The sequence below is a fragment of the Stomoxys calcitrans genome, chromosome 4 (genome assembly GCF_963082655.1).
Source record: "Stomoxys calcitrans chromosome 4, idStoCalc2.1, whole genome shotgun sequence".
Classification (NCBI taxonomy): Eukaryota; Metazoa; Arthropoda; class Insecta; order Diptera; family Muscidae; genus Stomoxys; species Stomoxys calcitrans.
This window is the reverse complement of record NC_081555.1, coordinates 49,212,285-49,239,613: the sequence shown is the minus strand read 5'-3', so window position 1 is coordinate 49,239,613 and position 27,329 is coordinate 49,212,285. Positions and strand designations below refer to the sequence as shown.

Here is a 27,329-nt window from a genome sequence, read left to right as displayed (position 1 = left end):
GACCAATGATGTTAATCGTCAGGGTTTGGCGACTTAAAGGAGTCGAAACAACTTATCGCCCAAAAGATTTTCAGATCAGACACAATTTCCCCAAAAATCTTAGACGAAGGCATACCAGTGACAAACTTTTCAGGTGCCACGTTATCCGTTTTCCGGGAAATGTGTGTCAAAGAGTAGTTCTAGTGTTTCCTTACTAGACATTGTCCATGCATTCTCTGACTTCTGAATATATCCCACCGTAATAGGTCTCGAGGACAGAATCTTCCTTAGACTAGAGGCCTCAGACGTATCCTACGCTGAGCTGCAGATGTCCACCCAGCATTTGTTCTGAGCCTTTCTCAACTCGCCCTTATATTTTCTTAGCTTAGCCTTAAACATGCCCCAATCGTGTGGTGCTCTTGTGGCTCTCGCTCTGTTGAATAGGATTTCCTTCCTTAGACCAATCAGCTCTGGGGTCCACCATGGCGGCCGCTGTCTGCCCCTTGGCTTAGCACTAGGACATGCTGACACAAGCGAGTCATTCAGAGCCTTCGTGATCCGTTGGACCATTATGTCTATATCCTCCACAATTGCCACTTCCTTTTCTGGTCTAGAAGGGATAGACGAGCTGAATTTGTGTCCCAATTCTCCTTTCTTCTGTTTAGAATTGGTCCCACAATTCTGCATTATTTTCTCCAAGGCTGAAACTAATATAACGATAATCCGAAAAGCTGTGGTCATCCAACACTTCACAGTCACATATCCTCTCGTTGATATTCTCCGTTACAAATATGAATTGGAATACCTCCGGCCGATTTTTAATAATAAAGGTCGCTTTATTTCCTTTATTACAAATCGCCAGATTGCAACTTACAATATATTCGATAAGAAGCTCACCACTTTCGCTGATATCCGAAATTCCCCATATCTGATGGTGTGCATTGCCATCACTTCCTACAATGAGGCTCTTCTTCCCTACAGAAGCAACTTCAACCAGCAACTGAAGGTTTGAAGGTTGCATCTCTGAATCGTGTGTCATACATAGAGAAGCCAGCTAGAATGATACCTATTTATTTCAAGTCTGGCTACTACTGAATCTTCAGTGCTTAGCGATGAGAAAGAAAAACATTAAGACTACTCTTCTCTGTGTCTCCCATTTCCTTTACCCTTGAATAGTTTAAATCTGGGAATTCTTTATCCACAAACTATTCCCCCACACACCCGCGTTTCGTGGATAAGAACCACGACAAAACCTACTGCCATCCGATGGACCTTTGGTGCCACTAAAGCAACCTTAATATGGTGAAGATTTATCAACAGAAACCAGACCACAGTCAGGATTCAGAATTTCCACCACTGTTGCGTTAGCCTTATCTTTAAGGCGCCCAGGAGTTCATCCTCACAAGATTCGTTTGATTTTGTCATTATGAGTTGCCTTACGCATCTAGGGGCAGTTGAAAAACCACTCTTCCCCAAGACACAGGACACTTGCAGTGTGAACGATTCCTACAAAGATACTTCACTAGCTGCTGCTGTCAATTACCTTTTGAATTCCGTTCTTTCCCGCTGGCGCACACCTTGCGTCAAATCCAACAGAATGACCCACCCTCACAGGGCTTGTCAGGTCCCGTTTTGACGCCTTCTCCTTTTGTCTGGCAGGGGGATTTTCAGGCTCCTGCAACCCGCTAGACTTCTGAGATGTGGTAGATAGTTCCTCAGATAAGTTTTTATTACAAATTGCTGAGTCGTCTCCTGATTCGTTAACCCCACTGCTTCTGTAAACCTTCAGTCTCAAATTGTTGAAGCCGTAGGATACAACTCCTTCAGATTGTTGAGAAACTGCATGTCTCCGGTCCCACTCAGTCTCATCCAATCTACCAATCTTCCAGTCGGTGGTTAAAAAATTGGAATTACAGTCCCTTAGCCTCCCAAGTATTGATTCAGGTCCTGAGGGAATGTTTGGTATCCATCGGTGTGCCAAACTTCGAACAACATCTTCGTTTTTAGCGGTTTTCAAAGTCAAGTATACCATCACTTATAAATCTCCTCGATGAATGTTATTCTTGAATATTGTTAAGATTTAGCCATTAGAAAATGTATTAGCCACACACAGTGCTTAATAACATTGAAGAAAAACAAATAATAAATTTGCATGTTCACCTCTGCTTGATACCAATAACGGGTTTCCTGCTGTCGCTGATTTCAAAGATGTAGCAAACGGCAAAATAATTCTTTATTATTTATTATATCCTCCACCAAAGGAAGGGGGTATACTTACTTCATCGTTCCGTTTGTAACACCTCGAAATATGCCTCAAAGACCCCATGAAGTTTATATATTCTTGATGGTCATGTCATTTTAAGTCGATCTAGCCATGTCCGTCCGCCTGTCCGTCCGTCTGTCTGTCGAAAGCACGCTAACTATAGAAGGAGCAAAGCTAGCCGCTTGAAATTTTGCACAAACACTTCTTATTAGTGTAGGTCGGTTGGGACTGTAATCGGCCAAATCGGTCCATGGTTTAATATAGCTTCCATATAAACCGATCTTAGCTCTTAACTTCTTGAAATTCTAGACGGCGCAATTCTTATCCGATTTGGCTGAAATATTGCACATAATGTTTTGGAATGTCTTTCAACAACTGTGTCAAGTGTGGCCTAAATCAGTCCATATCATGATATAGCTGCCATATAAACCGATCTACTGATTTGACTTCTTGAGCTTCTAGAGGGCGCAAACATTATCCGATTTGGCCGAAATTTTGCACGTAGCGTTTTGTTATGACTTTCAATAACTGTGCTTAGTTTGATTTAAATCGGTATATAATCTGATATAAACCGATCTGGGGTCTTGACTTCGTGCGCCTTTACAGTGCGTAATTCTCATCCGATGTGGCTGAAATATTTCGTGTTTTGTTATGGATTCCAACAACTATGCCAAGTATGGTCTAAATCGGTTTGTAACCTGATATAGCTCCCATATAAGCCCGTCTACCGATTCTGACCCGATTTGGCTGAAATTTTGTGCAATGACTTTCACCAACATCATAGCCAAGTATGGCATAGAAAATTTCATTCATTATCCTCTGTTTGCCTATATAGAGATACCGGGAAAAGAACCTGACAAATGCGATCCATGGTGGAGGGTGTATAAGATTCGGCCCGGCCAAACTTAGCATGCTTCCACTTGTTTTTTCTGTACATTAGTTTATGGAACAGAAGGGGAATATTATTTAGTAGCACAACGGGTAGATTGTTGTTTAATGCTCTAATGGGCTTTCTTTGCATTTTCCTTGCAGGCCTCTCCGATACGAAACTCCATGAAATTCTATTGGACAATAAAGAAATCAAGCTCAGCTGGATGGTGGATTGGTACAAACAGGAAGTGTTATTCCACCTGCAAAATGCCTTCAACGAACAACATCGATGGTTCTATCTGGGCTTCTCTAAGCGCGGTAACAGGGGCGATGCTGATGTTTGTTTTTTCGAGAATCAAAATGGATTTTTCAATGTCGTGACGGATACCTACACCAGTTCGGATGGCAAGTATGTGCACAAGGACTATCAACAGGATTGCGTGCTTTTCAAAATGGATGAATCGACGTTGGCGTTTAAGAGGAAATTCGATACATGTGATCCTTCGGACTTTCGCTTCCATGTAAGTATGAGAGAGGTTAGCAAAAGCTCCGCAGGAGTTTTGGCATTGAAACGAAAACAGATGTGTTTGGCTAATTAATGAAGGTAATTAATTTTCTTTCAATCTCTATTTTGTTGTCGACAGGAAGGCACAATGTACATCATGTGGGCAAGAGGGGAGAATGAATTGGAATTAACGGATTATCAATTCCCATTTCCCAATGTATCCACACAAGAGTCGGGCGTTAAAATGATGCAACTGCTGAGGGCAGATAAAATTCTTGTGCCAGAAACGTAAGTATGTCTATAATGAAAAATTTTTATATAAAAAACTTAATGTGACATAGTTTTAAAACTTTTGTTTTAAGATTTTTTAAAATCTTAAAACACCAATTCAAATCGCTTAAAATGTTTAAATTTCGGTCTGAACGATACATGTGTATCTTATCCAAATCAGAATGAATACCCCTTTTATAAGCTCAAAAAGTTTATTCAGAAGAACAGCCTATTCTCTGATGTCTATCCGTTCTAGACCAGAGAAGGAGGTGGCAACTGCAAAGAATATAGACATAATGGTCAAGCGGATCACGAAGGCCCTGAATGACTCGCTTGTGTCAGCATGTCCTAGTGCCAAGCCATGGGGCAAACAGCGACAGCCATGGTGAACCCTAGAGCTGGTTGGTCTAAAGAAGGACTGCAGAAAACTCTTCAACAGGGCGAAAGCCACAAGAGCACCACACGATTGGGACATCTATAAGGCTGAGCTGAGAAAATATAAGGCCGAGCTGAGAAAGGCTAAGAACAAATCCTGGGTAGAATTCTGAAGCTCCGTGGAGGATACATTTGATGCCTAGAGGCTAGAAAAGATTCTATTCTCGAGACCTATTACGGCGGGGTATATTCAGAGGAAACACTAGAACTACTCTTTGATACACATTTCCCGGAAAATTCTCCAACGAACAAAGTAGAGCCAGAAGAGGTTGTCGCTGGTATGCATTCGTCGCAGGTTATTAGGGAAATTTTCTCTGAGCCCAAATTCCCTTGGGCGATAAGAAGTTTCGACTCCTTTAAGTCGCCTCGCCCTTATGATGTATCACCGGTTGAATTACAAGCTTTGTCTGATAGACTGGTGCCTTGGCTTAGGGAGATATACTCTGCTAGGGAAAAATACTCTGGAGGGACGCGAAGATAATTTTCATTCCCAAAAGTAGGAAGAAGACACGAAAGATGGTAAGGATGTTCGTCCTATTAGTTTGTCATCCTTTATGCTGAAGACTCTTGAGAGGTTGATAGAAACATATCTTAGGACAAAGATCTCTGGATATCGCCTGTCTCAGCAGCAGCATGCATATAGTAAAAGCAAATCCACCGAAACAGCCGTTCACGGCCAAGTCGGCTATATAGAGGTTTCTCTCGCTGTCATGGAATATACTATGGTAGCATTTCTTGACATTGAAGGTGCTTCCAATAACGTAAAACTGACGTCAATCTTGAATGAATTAGAGTTTCTAGGCATCAACTCTACCGTAAGAAAGTTTATTAATAATTTACTTACTAAAAGATGCATTACGGCATGTTTGGGATCTGTGGATCAAAAAAGATGGGTCAGCAGAGGAACACTTCAAGGAGGTGTAATGTCTCTTATACTTTAGCGCTTCAAAAATTCACCTACTGTTCAATACTTAACCGGATCCAAAAGATGGCATGTTTGTGCATCACAGCTGTTTGTGCGACCACTGCCGTGAAGCTAAGGGAGCTTTCACTTTAGTCATGTGGCGGCTGCGGACACTGTATTATCCCTGACACAATGTCTGATGTTCCAGGCAGTGTGGATTACACCCTACCTGAGCTGCTTCTTGATAAAAAGTACTATACCACTATTCCTGATAGAACCGTTTGGAACTACGATATCCCTGGTAATAGAAGTTACATAGACTTCTAAACGGATAGTTCCAAACTAAACGACCAGGTGGGCTTTGGGGTGCAGTGGTTACACGACCACTGCAGTGTGTATCAAGCGGAGATCCTTGCAATTAACGAAGTGGTGGAATGGCTTAGATATAATCTCAAAAGGACAACTAACATAAATATTTTCTCAGACAGCCAGGCGGCCATTAAATCCCTGGGGAACGAACACAAAAACCGCCATCGTCTTTTGCAGATCTCTCAACGAGATGGCTGAACAGTTTAAAATTCACCTGTTCTAAGTGTCGGGCCACATAGATATCCCAGACAAATGTAAAGCGGACGAGCTTGAGACACTAGGAACTACCTTACACATTCTAGGGAAAATTGAATCTGTGGATATGCCTTTAGCGACATGTAAGCTAAATTTTCAGGACAATGGCCCGAAGGACAACGAATGATAGATGGTCACAAAGAGGGGGATGTGAGAATTCTAAAACTGTGTGGTCTAATCTAGACTTATAGAAGTCGACCGCTATGCTGTCACTGGCTAGAACAGACGTCTCAGTCATTGTGTCCGTCATGACAGATCACTATCTAATCGTAAAATATGCTGACAGACTGAAGGTTGCCAGCAACGAATTTTGCAGAGGCTGTGAGAATATCGAAGAAGAAGAGACTATGGAACAACTTCCGTGTGTGTGTCACGCACTGGCACTCAGAAGGAGTTCCACTTTAGTTTCTCATTTCTTTGAGAACTCGTCTGATTTAGCGGATGTGAACATTCGCAAATTGTTGGGCTTTTGAAGGCGATCTGGATGGTTCAACGGTAGGAACTAGAAGGCATCTTCCTTATTCTGTTCCTGTGGTATCACAATGGACGAAAACGTCTAAGTGAGTCTGATGGCAGATTGCCACTTAAACTTGACCTAACCTTACCTTACCTAACCTAACGTGACTGGTTAGGTGGTGAAAAGAGCTTCTTCGAAGCTCCCCGGGTTATCAAGAGTTGGCAGCCGAAGCAGCGATGAGACGAAGCAGCCAATGAGCTGGTCAGGAATGGATCACTTCTTGGCACAGATCGTGCTACGGCATCAGTTGGTTGCAGTTTGGCAAAGGCAAACGTCACTTTCCTGGGGCTGAAGATGTATGAATAGACTATGGATAAGAGTCTTGACTTGTCTTGGCAACGTCAGGACTTTGACTTCGCATTGGACGAGTGAGAGGCAAACTTCTGCAGGGTATGTGAGAAGAGTTGGAGTGGGTCGAGGAGAAGTTAAAAGATACGCGTGATAATGGATGAATGCCTCTTTCTTTGCCTCAATACCCTTTCGGGCACTTAGTCTCATTCTTATTCCATAGTATTGTAAAGGCCTGAATTGGCTGACTTGACAATACTCACATCTGTTAGAATTTCTTACCGGTCTGCCTGGTTCCCTATCTGGGGGTAGACTATTCTAGACATACCTTTTGTAACACCTCGAAATATTTATCTAAGACACCATAAAGAATATATATATATTCTTGGTCTTTTCGACGTTCTGAGTCGATCTAGAATTGTCCGTCCGCCGAAATCACGAAAGCGGTCGAACGCATAAAGCTAGCCGATGGAAATTTTGCACGTATACTTAATATTTATGTAGGTAATAGGGGATTGCAAATGGACCATATCGGTTCAGATTTAGATATAGCTCCCATTTAAACCGATCTCCAGATTTGACTTCTTGATCCCCTGGAAGCCGCTATTTTTGTCCGATTTGGCTGAAATTTTGCATGTAGTGTTCTGTTATGTCTTCTAATGACTGTGTCAAGTACAGTCCAAATCGGTCTATAATATAATATAGCTGCCATATAAACCGATCTCCCAATTTGACTTATTGAGCCCCTGAAAGCCGCAAATTTTGTCTGATTTGGCTTGAATTTTGCATGTAGTGTTCTGTTATGACTTGACCAAAACTTTTGAGATAGTATTCCGTTATGACTTCCAACAACTGTGCTATGTATGGTCTAAATCGGTCTATAACCTGATTAGTCCATATTTAAACCGTTCTCCCGATTTAACTTCTTGAGCCCTTATAGGCCGCAATTTTTGTCCGCGTTGATTCAAACTTTGCAGATAGTTTTCCGTTATGACTTCCTTCATGTGTGCTAAGTACGGTGCAAATCGGTCTATAACCTGATATAGCTCCTATATAAACCGTTCTCCCGATTTGACTTCTTGAGCCCTTAAAAGCCGTAATTTTTGACCGCTTTGACTAAAACCTTGGAGATAGTGTTCCGTTGCGACTACCTTCAAGTGTGCCAAGTACGGTAGAAATCGGTTTATTACCTGATATAGCTGCCATATAAACCGATCTCCGGATTTGATTTATTGAGCCCTTAAAAGCAGCAAGTTTTGACCGATTTGGCTCATTTGCATGTGCTGTTCTGTTACGACTACCAACAAATGTGCCAAATATTATCCATATCAGTTTATGTCCTGATATAGCTCCCATGTAAACCGGTCTCTCGATCATCCATGTTCGGTTCCTAGAAGCTTTAATTTTGTTGGTTTGACAGAAGTTTGATTTGGTAGTTGGGCAGAAGTTTGGTATGATGTATCGTCATCTCTTGTGTTTCTCCACCTCCTTTTCGTCTTCTAAATACCTTCTTTTAGGGTGAACCTAGAACCTTCTTCAAGCGCAATAAGACAACAAATAAGAGTTATTTCCCTCATTCTGACTCAACTTGTACATATATAGAGCCGCTACAATCCTCAATTGTAATTCGATTTGTTTGAAATATAGTTTGTAATGCAGGCTCATGTCCTTAAGATTCGGTCGGGACGAACTTAACTCGTTTTTTAATTTTGCTCTTTGGTGTATTTTTTTTTTGGAGGCCACCGTAGCGCAGAGGTTAGAATGTCGGCCTATGACGCTGAACGCCTGGGTTCGAATCTTGGCGAGACCATCAAAAAAAACAAAAAAAAAAATTCAGCGGTGGTTTTCCCCTCCTAATGGTGGCAACATTTGTGAGGTACTATGCCATGTAAAACTTCTCTCCAAAGAGGTGTCGCACTGCGGCACGCCGTTCGGACTCGGCTATAAAAAGAAGGCCCCTTATCATTGAGCTTAAACTTTAATCGGACTGCACTCATTGATATGTGAGAAGTTTGCCCCTATTCGTTAGTGGAATGTTCATGCGCAAAATTTTTATTTTGCTTTGGTGTATTTTGCACTTTGGTGTAGGTTATCCTAAATCGAGTTTGCCTAATTAATTGTTTTATAGTTATAACTTCCTGGATTTTCCATAGATATCGAGCATCAATGCTCTTTAGTCCTGAACAAAATATATCTCTGATACACAAAAAATTACCTATTTAAACAATTAAAGTTCTTCTGTTTTCCATTTGTGTCACTCTTCTGCCATAATGTCCACTTTCCCAGGCATTCGTGTTCGGGTTTTGTAGGTCAAAAAGCATAAACGGAATAAAACATCATTGAAAAATTATTCTCACAAACTTATTTGGTTTCCAACCACAGAAGTTTTCCTCTTATCCTTTCATCGGTTTTGTCTTCCTCTCTTTAAATCCCTCTCGAACAAACTTGTATTTATATCATTTACAATTCTTTATTCTTTATTTCCATCTTGCATCGCCATTATATGGCACAAAAAGTGACCTGAAACAAGTCGAAGTGACACTCAATAAAGTGACAGTGCCTGACAAAGAAACCACTTACTGGTGTCATATACAAAAGCTTGACAGTTTCCTGCAACAAAAGCATCACATTGTTCAATTTGAGCCCATCATTACGACACCAGGAATCGTCCATCACATGGAAGTCTTCCATTGCGAAACAGACTGGGACGTGGAGATTCCGCTATACAATGGCGATTGTCAGCAAATGCCCGCCGAGGCAAAAGTGTGCTCGAAAGTTATTGCATTGTGGGCTATGGGAGCCAGCACATTCACATATCCCCCGGAGACGGGTTTGCCCATTGGCGGCAAGGCTTACAATCCTTACATTCGCTTGGAGGTGCACTTCAATAATCCGGAATTGGAGAAAGGTAGGTATCGTCATGTCAAAGTGTAATTTATTTCATAGGATTGCAGATGAAAAAGGCGCCCATGGCAGTGGTATGGGCTATAAAGTGCTTGGGTAGGAACTAATTTGAAATACCATTTCATGAAAAATGGTTTTAGCTCCAGGTGGTTAAAGTTACAGTAAAAAAAAATAAGAAAAAGAAAAGGTTTTGTGGGTATTTGAGAGTTAAAAAAAATTTTTAGCTGGTGTTAAATAAACTAAAAATCCGTGTGGTAAAAATTTTAAAACTTCGTTTAAAAGACTAATGAAATTTATTTTCAAACTCGCTGAACTCTACCCTCTCCGTATAGTATAGATATATCAACGTCCAGCTCAAACGGCAAGGCTAGAATCATGAAATTAGGCACACATGTCGGTCTTTGGTCATATGCATGACGTGGTTTGGTGATATTCGTACGTTAGGCAGTAAAAATAAATAAAGTTGGGAGCAAAAAAATAAACAGAGAAAACATACCTAGTGCCGCAAGGAGTACTATTTGGTACTTTTTTATGGATTCAGCTAGAGCTTTAATTTTGTTACTTAGGTACACTATGGCAATTTTAACTGGGTAATTAAATTAGTTTGTGGACTAAAAAGGTAATTGCAAATGTTGTCCATTAACATTCCACTAAGGAACAGGGGCAAACTTCTCACATACCAATGAGTGCAGTCCAATTCAAGTTTTAAGCTCAAAGATAAGGGGCCGCCTTTTTAAAGCCGCGTCCGAACTGCGTGCCGCAGTGCGACACCTCTTTTGAGAGAAGTTTTACATGACATAGTACCTCAAAAATGTTGCCAGCATTAGGAGGGGAAAGCCACCGCTGAAATTTTTTTGTGATGGTCACGCCAGGATTCGAACCCAGGCGTTCAGCGTCATAGGCGGACATGCTACGGTGGCCTCCAACTACTAAAAACTAAAAAGGTACGAAATAGTTTAACTTTGCACAGGGCGAACAGATAGATCTAGAATTTCGAAATTTGGTTCAAAGTATTGCTGTTGTGAAATAATGGGGTACAAAGAACTAATCTTAACAATAGAAAGCGCGTTAAGTTCGGATGGGCCAAATCTTATACCCTCCACCATGGATCGCATTTGAGACGTTCTTTGAATGAAATTTTCAGTTATGTAAGAAATAGATCTACAGATACATATGGACCGTACATGACCAGTGTTGCCGTTTTTGGTAGGTTCCTACCAAAATTGGTAAGTTTTTATCCTCTTGGTAGGTTGGTAGACTGAACATACCACCAATACGTAAATACCAAGTTAATTGCAGAAAAAATCGCTGGGAATAACTCAAAACTAATTTACTTCATGCTGTTTTTGTGTATTCGTTAGGAGTACAGATTAAAACGATAAATGTTACTGTTATAAATTTAAGAAAAACGGCGTAAGTTTTGATCCCTTCCGTATTTCGTAAATCTGGGTAGGAAATGCGGTTTTTGTACGTTCTATGCCTTGAGTCGGAAAACAAGCATATTTGGCAGCTGCATACAAATATGGCCAAATTCGGTCCATACTAATTGTCCATATACTCAGTGTAACGACGACAAGTAAAAAGGCATTAAGTTCGGCCGGGCCGTACTTTGGAAACCCACCACCTTGGGTATATATGTAAACCACCTTTCGTCAAAATCCGGTGAAAAATTCATACCTTATGTCCCATAGCAGTTATATCGAAATATGATCCGATTTGGACCAAATACTAAAAAGTACAAGTCATTGTTCAATTGTGTATAACAAAACATTGGTCTTTTTATACCCACTACTGAAGGATGGGGGTATATTCATTTTGTCATTCCGTTTGCACACATCGAAATATCCATTTCCGACCCTATAAAGTATATATATTATTGATCAGCGTTAAAATCTAGGACGGTCTAGACATGTCCATTTGTCTGTCCGTCTGTCTGTTGAAATCACGCTACAATCTTCAAAAATAGAGATATTGAGCTGAAACTTTTTTTGTCCATAAGCAAGTTAAGTTCGAAGATGGACTATATCTTGATATAGCCCCGATATAGACCGATCCGCCGATTTAGGATCTTAGGCCAATAAAAGCCACATTTATTGTCCGATTTTGCTGAAATTTGGGACAGTGTGTTGTGTTGGGCCCTTCGACATCCTTCGTCAATTTGGCTCAGATCGGTCCAGATCGGACCTATCCTCCGACTTAGGGTCTTATGCCTATAAAAGTCACATTTATTATCCGATTTTGGGTAGTTAAAGCGCCTTTCTGGGCTCAAACACTTAAATGGGAAATCGCTTTATTCAAACTCGGCACGGTTGTTCATTGAAATTGAGTCAGAAATACGACTTTATAAACTGATGATTTCTTATTGGGAAATCAGTATAAAGGGTTTGATATCAAGATATAGGTAATTTTTATACCCACCACCATAGGATGGGGGTATACTAATCAAGTCATTCCGTTTGTATCGTCTCGAAATATTCGTCTAAGACCCCATAAAGTATATATATGTTCTTTATCGTCTCTCGATTTTACTTCTTGAGTCTGTATAAGCCGCGATTTTTGTCCGATTTGGCGATTTGCATGTAGTGTTTTGTTATGACTTTCAACAACTGTTCCAAGTACGGTTACCGGTACTTAGGTGGAGACACAATATCAGACATGAACTAACTTAGGGGAGTGTTCTTTTTAGTGGTTACTTTATAGTTTTTATAGCGCTCAACAAGCCGATTACTGGCTTAGGTGTATGTCCAAAGTGGCATGGGGTGGATTAATATCTGCACCCTCTTTTCAACCTAACCTAACCTAACTGAACGTTTGACTTCGACACAGGCATGGAAAGTTCAGTACTTAAGTACTTTTTCCACCCGAAGAGTACTGTAGTACCCCACGACCGATTTAATACCTTTTGATGTACTTAGAATTTTTATACCCACCACCGAATGATGGGGGTATATTCATTTTGTCATTCCGTTTGCAACTCATCGAAATATCCATTTCCGACCCTATAAAGTATATATATTCTTGATCAGCGTAAAAATCTAAGACGATCTAGCCATGTCCGTCCGTCTGTTGAAATTACGCTACAGTCTTTAAAAATCGAGATATTGAACTGAAATTTTGCACAGATTTTTTTTGTCCATAAGCAGGTTAAGTACGAAGATGGGCTATATCGGACTATATCTTGATATAGCCCCCATATAGACCGATCCTCCGATTTGGGTCTTAGGCCCAAAAATTCCACATTTATAATCCGATTTTGCTAAAATTTGGGATAGTGAGTTGTGTAATGCTCTTCGACATCCTTCTTCAATTTGGCTCAGATCGGTCCAGATTTAGATATAGCTGCCATATAGACCGATCTCTCGATTTAAGGCTGTTGGCGCCATAAAAGGCATATTTATTGCCCGATTTCGCCGAACAGTGAGTTGTGTTAGACTGTGAGTTGTGTTAGGCCCTTAAGCGAAATCGGTAAAAAAATTCACCGTTTATGGGCCTAAAACGTTTAATCGGGAGATTGGTATATATGGCATCTATATCCAAATGTGGACTGATCTGAACAGGGATCTTGTCGAGAGTCTAACATAACACAACTCGCTATACCAAATTTCAGCGAAATCAGACAATAAATACGCCTGTTATGGGCCCAGCACCATTAATTGAAAGATCGTTCTATATGGCAGTTACATTCAAGTATCGACCGATCTTAACCATAATCGGCACGACTATTGAGGAGCCTAACGCAACTCATTGTGCCCAAATTCAGCAAAATCTGTTAATAAATTCACCTTTTATGGGCCGAAAATCTTAAATTTGGATATCGGAATATATGGCAGCTATATCAAAATCTGAACCGATCTGGGTCCTGTTCAACAGGGATGTCGAGGAGTCTTATATAGCACGCTATACCAAATTTCTGTGAAATCGGACAGTAAATTAACCTATTATAGAACCAAAATTATAAATAAGGAGATCGGTATATATGACAGCTATCCCAAATCTGAACCGATCTGGGCGAAATTAAATAGGGATGTCGAGAAGCCTTACATAACTTAGTGTCCCAAATTTTAGCAAAATCAACAACAACTAATGCGCCTTTTATGAACCCAAGACCTTAAATCGAGCGATCGGTCTTTATGGCAGCTATATCTAAATCTAAACCGATCTGAGCCGTATTGAACAAGTGTGTCAAGAGGCTTAACACAACCCACTGTCCTAAATTGTAGCGAAATCGGTTAATAAATGTGGCTTTAATGGGTCAAGGACCTTAAATCGAGAGGTCGGTCTATGTTGCAGCTATATCTAAATCTGAACCGATCTGGGCCGTATTGAAGAGGGATGTCAAGAGGCTTAACACAACTTACTGTACCAAATTTCAGAAATCGGATAAATGTGGCTTTAATGAGCCTAAGACATTTAGTCAGCAGATCGGTCTATATGGGGGCTATATCAAGATATACTCCGATATAGCCCATCTACGAACTTTACCTGCCCATGGACAAAAAATAATTTGTGCAAAGTTTCGGCTCAATATCTCTATTTTTAAAGACTGTAGCGTGATTTCAACAGACAGACGGCACAGGAACAGACGGATGGACATGGCTAGATCGTCTTAGATTTTTACGACGATCAAGTATGTATATACTTTATATGGTCAGAAATAGATTTTTCGATGTGTTGCAATGGAATGACAAAATGAGTAAACCTCCATTCTCCGATGATGGGTATAAAGATGGAGGGCATGAGTTTTTCCACTTGTGAGTGTTCAATATCTCGATGAGTTGCAAATGGATGATAATGAATAAAGAGAATACCATGTTTGCATCCACTATGCATCCTTTCATTATATTTCTTCTTTCGTCCTTTGTTCCGTTGCAATTTCAACTTTTCGGCAGCATTTGTTTTTTCCAAGTGTAACCTTAATTTGGCCATACATCTTCCTTAATTCCGTGCTCACAGCAAAAACAAGACATCATCATTAATTTTGCTTTCGTTTCATTTATTTTACGATCGTATCTCTCATGCCTTGTGATTTATTTTCCATCTACTTAACAGGTCATGTCGATAGTTCAGGACTGCGCATTAAGATGGTCTCAAAACTGAGGCAATTCGATGCGGGCGTAATGGAATTGGGCCTGGAGTACACCGACAAAATGGCCATACCACCTGGTCAAGTGGCATTTCCTTTGAGTGGTTATTGCATTGCTGAATGCACAGAATTGGTAAGTACAACACGCCAATGTTCAGTGCTCAAGTAGTCCCCAAATCGGTTTTGTTGCTGTTGCCATGTTCGTTTATCAATGCGCGGCAGTGATTGGGAGTGAAGTGGGTGTGTTGAGTATTACAGAAAGATGGAAGGGTCGTTGGTGAATTCCCGGTAGTTTGATGTTGGTTGTATTGTGGCCTGAATAAGTCATGTGTACTTTGAAAATTGCTTTGCTTACAAACATTTTCACACCTAACTGATTTTCTAAAATGTTTCGTGTGAATCATTCATTTAACGCTTGAAATATTTGGGAACATGAAAATCTGTGTAACTGTGGTAACCGTGAATAATGGCTTGTCAGAGAGAAGTCTTAATCAAATTAAACCATTTTGGTAATACTTACCACAGCATTTCTTTGTACAGATGAATTTGTCATAATTGACGATAATCAATTGAAAGTAGAACAATAAATGGCAATTTTCCCATTCTCAATGAAACAGAACAATATCTGATCAAATAATTATAGTGTAGAAAATTCCCATTTCTTTTTTTAGATCTAATAGCTTAGATAAAAGTCTTATAGAAATCGGTTACTAAAAGAAATGACCCTCCCCTGTTAGGTTCAAACGGCAATGCCCCGCATTATTTGCTATAGCATGTGACTTGTCTCGAACTTAGATAATTTTAGTTTTTTGAGTGAAGCGGACGTGTTTTTGTTTAGCTTTTCAAATAAAAAAGTAGGTACTACCTATTGCGAAAAAAAAATTTAAAGCCTTTTGGAGTAGGCTAGAAATGGACTCCAAAGACTCAACATCTGCTGTGGTGGCGTCAGACCGTAGCGTGTTGTCTCCCCCTTCTATAGGTGTGGGTGACTTGGCACCTGTAGTCGAGACTAATGTTTGAAGCGCACAACTAGTCGTCAGACTAATTAATGAGGAAGAGACGGATAAACCAAAGGGATGCAGAGGTTTCGTACCCAGCCTTTAATTAAAGGTTGTGTTTCTGACTCGGATTCAGACAGCGACGGTGTGAAACAGTCATCACAGCCGAATCGAGAGATGAGGGCATCGGGATGACGGCAGAAGTGACCGATGGCTTTGCTAAGCTCACAAGCAGACCGAGAAAGCGATCCGGTGCACGACGAAGGAGACAGAGGAGTATGTACCGGCATCTTAATCGGGCGAAAGTGCAGCATGCTGGTAGGGATAGAACTGACATTCCAGGCACTTCTACGGAAGCTGGAAAAAGAATCAGATCTCCCGAAGAGCAGAACACTGCTAAAATGCTGAAGAAGAAAAAGAGCTCCCCGCTTTCAAGTACTCTGGAAAAACCAAGCCAGCCATCCCGCAATGGAGACTCCAGACAGTGTCCTGCGGAGCCAGACAAAGTTAGAACAGGAACGAAGGAAGCACGCACGGCTCCTGAGTCTTCATGAAAGACTGTGACTTCCAAAAGGAAGCCACAGCCATCACGGAAGGGGAATATGGTCGCTGAGAATGGTAAGGAGCCAACCTCTTATGCCAGAGTGGCGAGGAAGCACAACAGAGATGAGCTGACTTATGCAGTCATTAATATCGGCTGTACATACGGTAGGATTTCACCAGATAATCGGTCCCAAGGTTAACGATCGGATTTTTGAACATGTGTGCAACTCTGTAGAGGGTCCACCCATACAAATGATGAGCTGCGAGTTTAGAGGGGCGGAATGTATTGATACCGTCAAACAGCTCATCAGAGGCTTTCACGCTCGCTGGGAGGACGTAAAGCTCGACTTGGTGAGAAAGATGGATATCCCCCAGTTCACTTAGGCTACAGTCTTCATCAAGGGATGAGGCAGTAAATTTGCGACGGAAAGCATGTTAGGATTCATGGGCAAGCAAAACGAAGGTTTAGTTGCAGAAAAGTGGGAGGTCTTCCACTGGGAGAAGAAGGAGGAAGCAACTCTCTTTGTGGTTGGCATTGATCAAGTCTCCGTGGCAAGTTTGGCCAAGACTAAACGTGTGGCGCACTACGGGAGCAAAGCGAGGACGTCGAGTGTGAACATCTTTACTGACAGTAAAATTGCCAGAAAGGCAATAACAACCAGGACGGTAAGGTCACGAACAGTCTTGCAGTGTAAAAAGGAGATTAACGCCTTCTCTGAGGATGGGAAAATCCACTTCGTTAGGGTGCCGGGCCATAACGGAGTAAGGGAAAATGAAAGGGCAGACGATTTGAAGGCCAGAGGACAGCCGCCAATAAACTTGGTTAACCCGAAGCCTTTCGGGACGACGCAGTCCGAGTTAAGGGAGTGGGCGACGAATGCGCATGCAACATTATGGAACAGCGAAACGGTCGGTAGGACGGCGAAAATTCTAGGAGGGGATCCCGATCGTGAGAAGACGATGCTATTACTGAAAGGAAGCAAGAAGGAGGTCAGTATAGCTATTGGTATTGTGGTGACACCTCAATTACGCGGGGAGACGAAGGAGCATTTCCTTTGTCATTGCCCGGCTTTCGCGTTTAACAGATACCGGCACTTAGGTAGAGACACAATACCAGACATGAACCAACTTAGGGGAGTGGTATTGAAAACAATTAAAGGTTTTTGTAAGTAGCACGGAATTCCTAACTTTAAAATTTTCTTTTTATAGTTTTTAGAGCGCACAACAAGCCGATTACTGGCATAGGTGTATGTCCATAGTGGTATGGGGCGGATTAATATCTGCACCCTCTTTTCAACCTAACCTAGATCATTTTTATTAGTGCTTTGATAATACGGTAACCATATTAAGAAATTAAGTTAGGATAACAGGAAGAGGTTGCAAATAGTAGGATAAGCAACGTGTATGATAATGTGAAGATCTGAATATGCTGGACTGGCCACATTATCGTACATGTCTTCATTGTAATAATTTAGAATTTTTGCGTCGATTGGAGCCATGAATGATTTGTATTTTTTACCACTTCACTCCCAAGTCTTAAGTTGAAGAATAAAGTCCGAATAATATTGTATATGTGGGAGAAATGATTTTGCCAAAGTATCCGGTACATCAGGCTTCTGAGAATAGCAATGCAAGCTGTAATTGAAATTTTTGTTTTACATTACTTTGCCTGCCTTAAGAATTAAACACATTATTTCCTTTGAAAAATCTTTACAGTTGAAATTTTGTTCTCTCTTTTAGGCTCTTCCGCCAACAGGCATAGTCGTTTTTGGTTCCCAGCTGCATACCCACCTGCGCGGAGTACGCATACTGACGCGACATTTTCGTGGCTCAGAGGAATTACGTGAACTAAACCGCGATGATTATTATTCACATCATTTCCAGGAAATGAGAAATTTGCATTACAAACCACGTGTTTTACCGGTAAGTTTTTCTCAGAATGCAAATATCGTTCGTGTCCTTTCAGCTGAATATGAAATTTCATCCAACCAACCACAAAGAACTTTCACTCTCTTTGTAAATGCAGGGAAAGCAGGAGAACGTACTTGCAGAAATGTTTGCAATGTCAGTGCTTAAGTACAGAATAATGAACAATCCAAAGTTTGTCTGTGAAAGAAACCTTTTCTAAATGGGGAAAATGTAAATTTTTTCACATTAATGCTATGAGCAAATTGTGAAACGCTGGTCGACGATGCCAGACAAACTGCATCCGATTCAACTTTATGCGGAAGATGGAGGTCAACTGATGTTATGCCACAAAACAAACGGAAGAGATAATTGGAAAATAACTTTAGAACTTTAGTAAATAGTCGGACTATGTATAGAAATAGTAATAGAATAGCTAGCAACTGTTTGCATTTGGAGAGCTTAGTTGTTGAATAAATTTATGTTTGACTTTGTTATTGTGCAGTTAATCGCTGGCAATGATGTCTTCTTCTTTCTTATCAAATTGATTCTGAAGAATATTTTTCAATTATTTGCAACTTTTTTTTATTGTGGTCTGTCTTATTTTACGGACAAAGTTTTTGAACTGGATTGGAAATTTTAATATGAAAATGTAGAAAGCAAAATTGGGTGGAATGTTCATTATTTAAATCTTCTCTATCGGAATTCTATACAAACAAAAAGATTAAAAACAACTAAAAACTCATTAAAATAGGTCGAGCCGAACTTTTGATACCCACCACCTCAGTTATGTTTAAGCAAAATTTCGTTAGAATCTGGTTGAAAATACACGATTCTGAACCTAAAGTAGCTAAATCGAAATATGGTCCGATCTGGACAAAACTCAGAACAATTTACTGTTCAAAGTTTCAGCAAAATCGGGTAATAAAAGAGTCTTATATTGGTTCAAGACCATAAATCGGGAGATTGTAGATCATTTTACTCAATTTCAGCAAAATCGGGTAATTAATTCGCTTTTTATGGGTAATAACCTTTAATCGTTAAATTCCAGCGAAATCGGGCAATAAATGCAGTTGCTGAATACCCTCCACCACAGGATGGCGGTATACTGATTTCCTCATTTCGTTTATAACACCTCGAAATATGCGTCTAAGACCCCATAATATATAGATATTCTTGATCGTCATGATAATTTAAGTCGATCTAGCCAAGACCGTCTGTCTGTCAATCGAAAGCACTCTAACTTTCGAAGGAGTAAACTTTTGCAAAAATAATTTTTATTAGTGTAGATCGGTTGGGATTGTAATAGGGACAAATCGATTCATATTTTGATTTAGCTGTCATATAAACCCTTCTTGGGTCTTGACTTCTTGAGCTTCTAAAGGGCGCAATTTTTATCCGATTTGGCTGAAATTGCACGTGGTGTTTTGGTATGGCTTTCAACAACTGTGTCATGTATGGTCTAAATCGGTTCAAAACCTGATATTGCTGCCCATTTCCCGGTTTGACTTCTTCAGCCCCTGGAAGCCGCAAATTTTGTCCCATTTGGTTGACATTTTGCACGTAGTCATTATGACTTCCAACAACTGTTCCAAGTACGGTCTGTAACCTGATATAGCTCCCATATAAACCGATCTCCCGATTTGACTTCTTGAGTCCTTACAAGCCCAATTTTTTGTCCGATTAGGCTGACATTTTGGATGCTATGTTTTGTAATCAGTGCGTAAGGATTATCACCTGTTGTGGTCGTGTTATCAAAGCGCTCCGTTCGTATACAAAATACAATATAAACATAACATACCATCACCATTAAAAGTAGTGCAAAAAATTCCTTACACTCCTGGGTAGTGCATCGATTATTATCTCTTCTCGGGAATTGTCGGGTGTGCACAGAAACGGCAAAACATTTTGCAAAAGAAAAACACACTTGGATGCAAAAGAAATTCACCACTAGTGAAAAAACTCAAAATTACGATTAAAAAACAAACTATATCTGTCCCTTGTGATAAGAAATAAAACAACAGCAGCTGATCTTGTTTCTCAGTCTGACAGTCAAATGGTGTTGCCAGACTTAGTTCAAACAACTGTGGTGGTGTTCATGACTTTAAAGAAAATATACATATAGTCACCCTGTTATTAACGGTCACTGTATTTAAAATTTAAAATGAGTTTTAATAACCCGCCTCCTGGCGGAGGAACGCCTTTACGAGGTAATAGAATACAGATTATTCAGAATGAAAACTCTATGTTAAAGCAGCAAATTCATGAAATGCAGCATTCTATTGATAACATTCTTGCTGAACTACAACATTTGAAGCACGAAAACATTGCCCTTAAAGAACAATTGCATTCCAATAACGATTTTCAACATGAAAGATATAGTGATAGTGCTTCCATGGTTGATGAAAACATCGTAAACTATGATCAAAACTCCGAAGAGGAACAAAACGTGAATGTAAATGCTCATCAATATGTAACAGATGAAGAGGAACTAGAAAGGGAAACTAATTGGATCGTCCAGAGGTCAAAAAAGAACAGATCAACTGCTAACAAAGTCAACCAAGACCAAGGTAATAAACAATACAACCCACCTAAAACTAATAGTGAAAACAACAATATAAATAAACAAAACGCAGTGAAACAAGGATGGGTTGATAAACCTCCTCCAATTAATGTTGTAGGAGTAACTAGCTATGAAGGAATAAAAAACATTCTAAAATCTGCAAATGTCCAAAATGTTACTATTACTTCTTTGAACAATAATGTGTGGAAAATTAACACTTCTGACTCAACAGGGTACAGAAACTTATCAGCAACATTAAATTCAATGAAATTCGAATGGTACACATATGAAAATAAAACAGAGAGGCCAAACAAAGTAATTATAAGAGGCCTCCACCATACATGCACTAAAGAAGACATCATAGAAGATCTTCAAAACAAAGGCTTCAATCCCCTTGATGCAGTTAACATTTTAAAGAAAGAGAGAAAAGAAGAAAGCAACTCTTATACATACAGAAAACTGCCTATATTTCGAGTCACTTTCCACAGAGATGATAACATGGAAAATATCTTTAAAATTACTAGCATTCTCAACTTAAGAGTTAAAGTAGAAGCGGTACGTGCACAAACGAGATTAATTCCGCAGTGCAAAAGGTGCCAGGGATTCAATCATACTAAACGATATTGCCAAAAGGAGGCGAGATGTGTTAAATGTGCTGGTAAACACGACACAGAAAACTGTGAAAAGCCTAAAACAATAGTTCCAAAATGTATTAACTGTAAAGGTAACCACCCAGCCAGCTATAGAGGTTGCGAAGTGGCAAAGGAACTGCAAAAAATGAGAAATAAAACTAGACTCATGAAAGAGGGAACAAGAAAAATTCAGGATAACGAAGAACCACTGGGAACACGTACAAGAGACCACCAATTGCTACAACCTCAATATCAAAACCAAACCTTCCAAAGACTCCAACAAGCACGTGTCCAACAACCATTTCAAGGAATGAACCGGCAAAACATGCAACCAAAAACTTTTGCAGAGGCTTTGAGCCCAAACAACGCACAAAATGCAACAGATAATTCATTGATCTTAAACGAAATCCTAAAAAATATGCAAAAAATTAATCGCCGTTTGGATGATCAAGCGGTATTAAATGAAAAATTAATAGATAAAATAAACGCTATCATAATAAACGCGCAAAATATAGTCCCACAATAATGGCTACTCTGCGAATAACAACATGGAACTGTAATGGCTTAGTGAGCCGCATTAATGAAATAGAATATTTTCTCAACGACCACAAAATTGATATATTATTAATCTCAGAAAGCCATCTGACTAGACATACACATGTCAGTGTCAAAGGGTACATGATTTATAATGCAGTTCATCCTTCCCAAAGACCGAGAGGAGGAGCCTCAATAATAATCAAAAATAATATTGAACACCAAGAAGAAGAGAAAATAGAGAATGAAATGTTTCAAATTGCATGTGTATCAGTGAGCTTAAAAAATAATAAGACCTTTAAAATATGTGCTATCTATTCACCTCCAAGGCATAACATTAAAAGCGAACACTACATTGAAGTTTTAAAAGGTTTTCAAAATCACTTTATATTAGGAGGAGATTTCAATGCTAAAAACAAACTCTGGGGCTCTAGATTAACTACACCCAAAGGACACCAACTTCACAAAGCATGCAGAGCTCTAAAATGTGAGATATACTCAGGAAACGAGCCTACGTATTGGCCATCGAATGAGCAACGTATTCCAGATTTAATTGATTTTTTTGTTACTAAAAATATACCTAAAAACTTTATTTACATTGAGAACACAGCTGCATTATCATCATCGGATCATTCTGCAGTGATAATGACCGTCAGTGATAATTTTATCGAAAAAGAAACACCAAGTTTTCTCTCGAATAATCGTACTAACTGGCAATTTTTCAAATATATATTGTCTGAGAAAATTGAACTAAAGATTCCCCTTAGAACCAAAGATCAAATTGATGAAGAGTTGACATGCTTCATCAACGCAATACAAACGTCTGCATGGGAAAGTACTCCTACTACAAGTCATACCAACACTACTGGCACATATCCGAAGGAAATTAGAGACCTTTTATCGAAGAAAAGAAAAGCTAGGAAGAAATGGCAAAGAGAAAGAACAATCGAAAATAAAAGAACATTGAACAGGCTTGTTAATGAACTCAAACGCATCACACAGGAGTCAAAAAATAAGGCTATGTCTAGATACTTAGGAAACCTAACAGCAACCAAAGAAACCAACTACAATCTATGGAAGGCCACGCGGCAATTAAATCAAGCTTCCCCAACCATTCCACCACTTAAAAATGTAGATGGATCATGGGTAAAAAAAGCCGAAGAAAAAGTAGATTTGTTTGCAAATTATTTTAGCAACATATTTAAACCACTTGAATGTAGGTCTGACAATGAAGAAACTTATAAATTAGAAAAATGTGACAACCAAGTCATTAAACCAGCTACAATTAAAGAGCTAGAAAATCTCATCGCCAAAGATCTGAGCGCTAAGAAATCTCCAGGTTATGACTTAATAACAACCAAAATACTTAAAAAGCTTCCACATATAGCTGTTAAAAAGCTTTTATTTATAATAAATGCATGTTTTCGTCTGCGACATGTTCCATTAGAATGGAAAGTTGCAGAAGTTATCGTAATCAAGAAACCTGGAAAACCTGATCATGAAATAACATCATACCGTCCGATATCGCTACTACCGGTTATGTCAAAGATATTTGAAAAGTTGCTATTAAAAAGATTGCGTCCCTTATTAACAAGTAGGCTTCTCATACCTGACCATCAGTTTGGATTCCGAAATAATCATTCAACTATACAACAAGTTCACCGAATAGTTGATATAGCCGAAAGAGCCATTGAAAATAAACTCGTCTGCTCTGCCGTGTTTTTAGACGTGGGACAAGCATTTGACAAAGTTTGGCACCATGGGCTCTTAACCAAACTTCATAACGATCTCCCAAAGGAATTTTATGAAATCTTGGAATCATACTTAACCAACAGACACTTTCGAGTAAAAATAGAAAATAATTATTCAAAACTGAAACCAATAAAGGCTGGAGTACCTCAGGGGAGTGTCCTAGGCCCTGTTTTATACCTTCTTTACACCAGAGATATACCAAACCCGCCTGATGCAACAATTGCAACATTTGCCGATGACACTGCAATTCTTACGACTGCCAATAGTGAAATTGAAGCTACAAATAAACTTCAAGCAGCTCTGTCGGACATTTTACTTTGGATAAACAAATGGAGGATGAATCTAAATGAAAACAAGTCAATCCACATACTTTTCACAAACAAAGAGCTTCGTTATTTACCATTATATCTAAATGGTAAAGTAATACCATTCGCAAACACAGCAAAATATTTGGGAATGACCCTAGACACTAAAATTAAATGGAAAGAGCACGTGAAGAAAAAAAATAAGGAAATAAAAATAAAATTCTCAGAGCTGTACTGGATGCTAGTGGACAATAGAATATCGATTCAAAACAAACTTCTTTTGTATAATCAAATGATTAAACCAATATGGACCTACGGAATACAACTTTGGGGTTGCGCTGCCAAGAATGAAGTAGAAAAGATTCAAAAAACCCAAAATTTAATCCTTCGTACCATTGCTAATGCACCTTGGTACATACGAAACACCGATCTGCACAGAGACTTGGGAGTGAGGACAATATCAGAGGAAATATCCATTCACGCCCTGAAACATGCGAACAAGTTACATAGTCACGTTAACTCTGACTTAAATAATATTGTTCGAAACTATCCAGCCACCAGAAGACTTCAAAGAACTATACCAATGGATCTAGTCCCTTAAGAGGCCCTAAATCCCAAGAACTAGGATGTAGTTACTGAACTATTTCCACAAAATGAATTCGAACTAGGCTAAATTCTCTAGTTTGTATTATTTATCTATACGCTATCTTAAAATTACTAGATGAGTGTAACTCAGTTGTAATGAAAATAAATAAAAAAAAAAAAAAAAAAAAAAAAAAAAAAAAAAAAATGTTTTGTTACAACTTTCAACAACTGTGCCAAATACGGCCAAAATCAGTCTATAACCTGATATAGCTCACATGTAAAAATTCGTTCCTAGAAGCTTTAATTTTTGCTGGTTTGACAGAAGTTTGGTATGTAGAAAAAAGTTATTTACTTATACTTACTAAAAGATGCATTACGGAAGGCTTGGGGTATGTGGATCTAAAAAGATGGGTCAGCAGTGGAACACCTCATGGAGGTGTACTGTTTCCTCTACTTTGGAATAGAGCTATTAACAAATTATTATGGTCTCTGGAAGAAAAATGTGTAAAAGTGGTCGCTTATGCTGATGACGTGGCAATAGTAGTAAGGGGAAAGTTTCCCAGCACTATAAGAGATATTCATCAGGAAGCTCTACGTGCAACAGCAAATTGGGCTACCGAAAACGGTCTAGGTATAAATCCGTGCAAGACAGAAGTAGTTCTTTTCAGCAGGAGATACAAGTTGCCTACAGTGGAACCTGTCTCCTTGTGAGGAGAGAATGTTCCATTTACAGAAAGCGCAAAATTGATGGATGTTTTGCTGGACAGGAAATTGAACTTCAAATTGAACATTTTGGAAAGGGCAAAAAAAGCATTTCTTGTCCTATACATCTGCAAGAGAGCCATTGGCAAAAGTTGGAGATTTAGACCGCGTGTCATGCATTAGGTATATACTGCAATTGTCAGACCTATAATGCTATAGGGTGTTGTGGTCTGGTGGACGGCTATTCAAAAGTCCGCCTACTGCTCAATACTTTACCGGATCCAAAGGATGGCTTGTTTGTGCATCAATGCCGCACTGAGGACGACACCATCTGAAGCACTGATTTTAATTCTACATCTTATGCCTCTGGACATTGTGGCTAGACAAATTGCAGAAACCACTGCTATGAGGTTAAGTGAGCTTTCGCATTGGTCATGTGGCGGCTACGGATACTGTGTTAGCCTTGATACAATGTCCGATGTTCCAGGCAGTGTGGATTACACCCCACCTGAGCCCCTTTTTGATTAATATCTTCTCAGGCAGTCATTAAATACCTGGAGAACGTATTTCTGAACACAAAAACCACCCTCGAATGTCGCAGATCTCTCAGAGAGATGGCTGAATAGTTGGATGCTGGGCCACAGAGATATCCCAGGGAATTGTAAATTGTAGCGGGCGAGCTTGCGAGACTAGGAACTACCCCACACATTCCAAGAATGCTGTGAGCATTCCAAAATTAAATAGCCTAATCTAGACTTGAAGAGGTCTACTGCTTTGCTGTCATTGGCTAGATCTGATGTCTCTGTCATTGTGTCCGTCATGCCAGGTAGCAGAACATGACATTGTGGTCGAATCTAGACTTGAAGCGGTCTACCGCTTTGCTGTCATTGGCTAGAACTGATGTCTCAGTCATTGTGTCCGTCATGGCAGGTCACTGTCTAATTGGAAAACATGCTGACAAACTGAAGGTTGCTAGTAAGAAGGAGTTCCATTTTAGGTTCTCATTTCTTTGAAAATCTGTCTGATTTAGCGGATATGGATGGAGGACTGCCTCTTAAACCTAACCTAAAAACTAAATTTTTCCTAAACAAATTTTAGTGTAATTTCTCTAACGACAAAATTTCAGCGTAACACTCTCTAATGTCAGAACTTCAACACGGGCCGGACCACGCTCAAAATTAGTTTGTCTGCCTTAAGCAACATTTCCTAAAAATTTTTTTATGGACAAATTTCGATAAATATTTTTAAAGACAAAATTATTCATTACGCCTGACTTTCGATTCCGTTGTCCGATTTGGATAAAATATTATTATACCCTACACCACTAATGTGGTACAGGGTGTTATAACTTAGTGCATTTGTTTGTAACACCCAGAAGGAAGAGAGATAGACCCATTGGTAAGCATACCGATTGACTCAGAATCACTTTCTGGTTCGATTTGGCTATGTCCGTCTGTCTGTCCATGTTAATTTGTGTACAAAGTACAGGTCGCAGTTTTCATCCCATCGTCTTCAAATTAGGTGTGGGCATGGTTTTCCGACTAGAGACGAAGTCTTTTGAAATTGGGAAAAATAGGTTCACATTTAGATATAGCTCCCATATATATGTTCGTCCGATTTGCAGTAATAATGCAATAAAATGGCAATTTTTAAACCGATTCTCTTGAAATTTCCCGTGACTCGCAAGATTACTGAAGAATTTAATAGAAATCGGTTCAGATTTAGATATAATTCTCATATATATACATATCGCCTGATTTTCACTCCTAGAGCCACTGCATTTATTGACCAATTTTGACCAAATTTTTTACAACGCTTTACCCGACGACTACCAGAATATCTGAGAAGTTTGCCAGAAATTGGTTCAGATTTAGATATAGCTCCCATATATGTGTTCGTAAGATTTGGATTAATATTGCAATAAAATGCTCATTTGTTAACCGATTCTCTCAAAATTTGGCAGGATGGATTTTCTTATGTCTTCTAATTTTACAATTGAATTTCATAGAGATCGGTCCAGATTTTGATATAGTTGCCATATATGTCTTTCGCCTGACCTTCACTTCTAGGGCCACTGCAAGCGCAATAATCACCATATTGTCAAAATTTTGCACCGCCGAGGCCCATCATAAGGGTATAATAACTTAGTGCATTTGTTTTTAACACCC

The 27,329-nt window shown here is 39.5% G+C and overlaps 1 protein-coding gene across 1 annotated transcript in view; it reads left to right on the top strand.

Moving 5' to 3' along the window:
* The window catches only part of LOC106088619 (tyramine beta-hydroxylase), an 89,711-nt gene that overhangs the window by 46,077 nt on the left and 16,305 nt on the right, over positions 1-27,329 (top strand). The window contains exons 3-7 of the mRNA XM_013254214.2: positions 3,275-3,633; positions 3,757-3,905; positions 9,172-9,563; positions 14,609-14,775; positions 17,924-18,106. Of these exons, the coding sequence (XP_013109668.2) occupies positions 3,275-3,633; positions 3,757-3,905; positions 9,172-9,563; positions 14,609-14,775; positions 17,924-18,106 (1,250 nt within the window). The remainder of the gene's footprint in view (positions 1-3,274; positions 3,634-3,756; positions 3,906-9,171; positions 9,564-14,608; positions 14,776-17,923; positions 18,107-27,329) is intronic.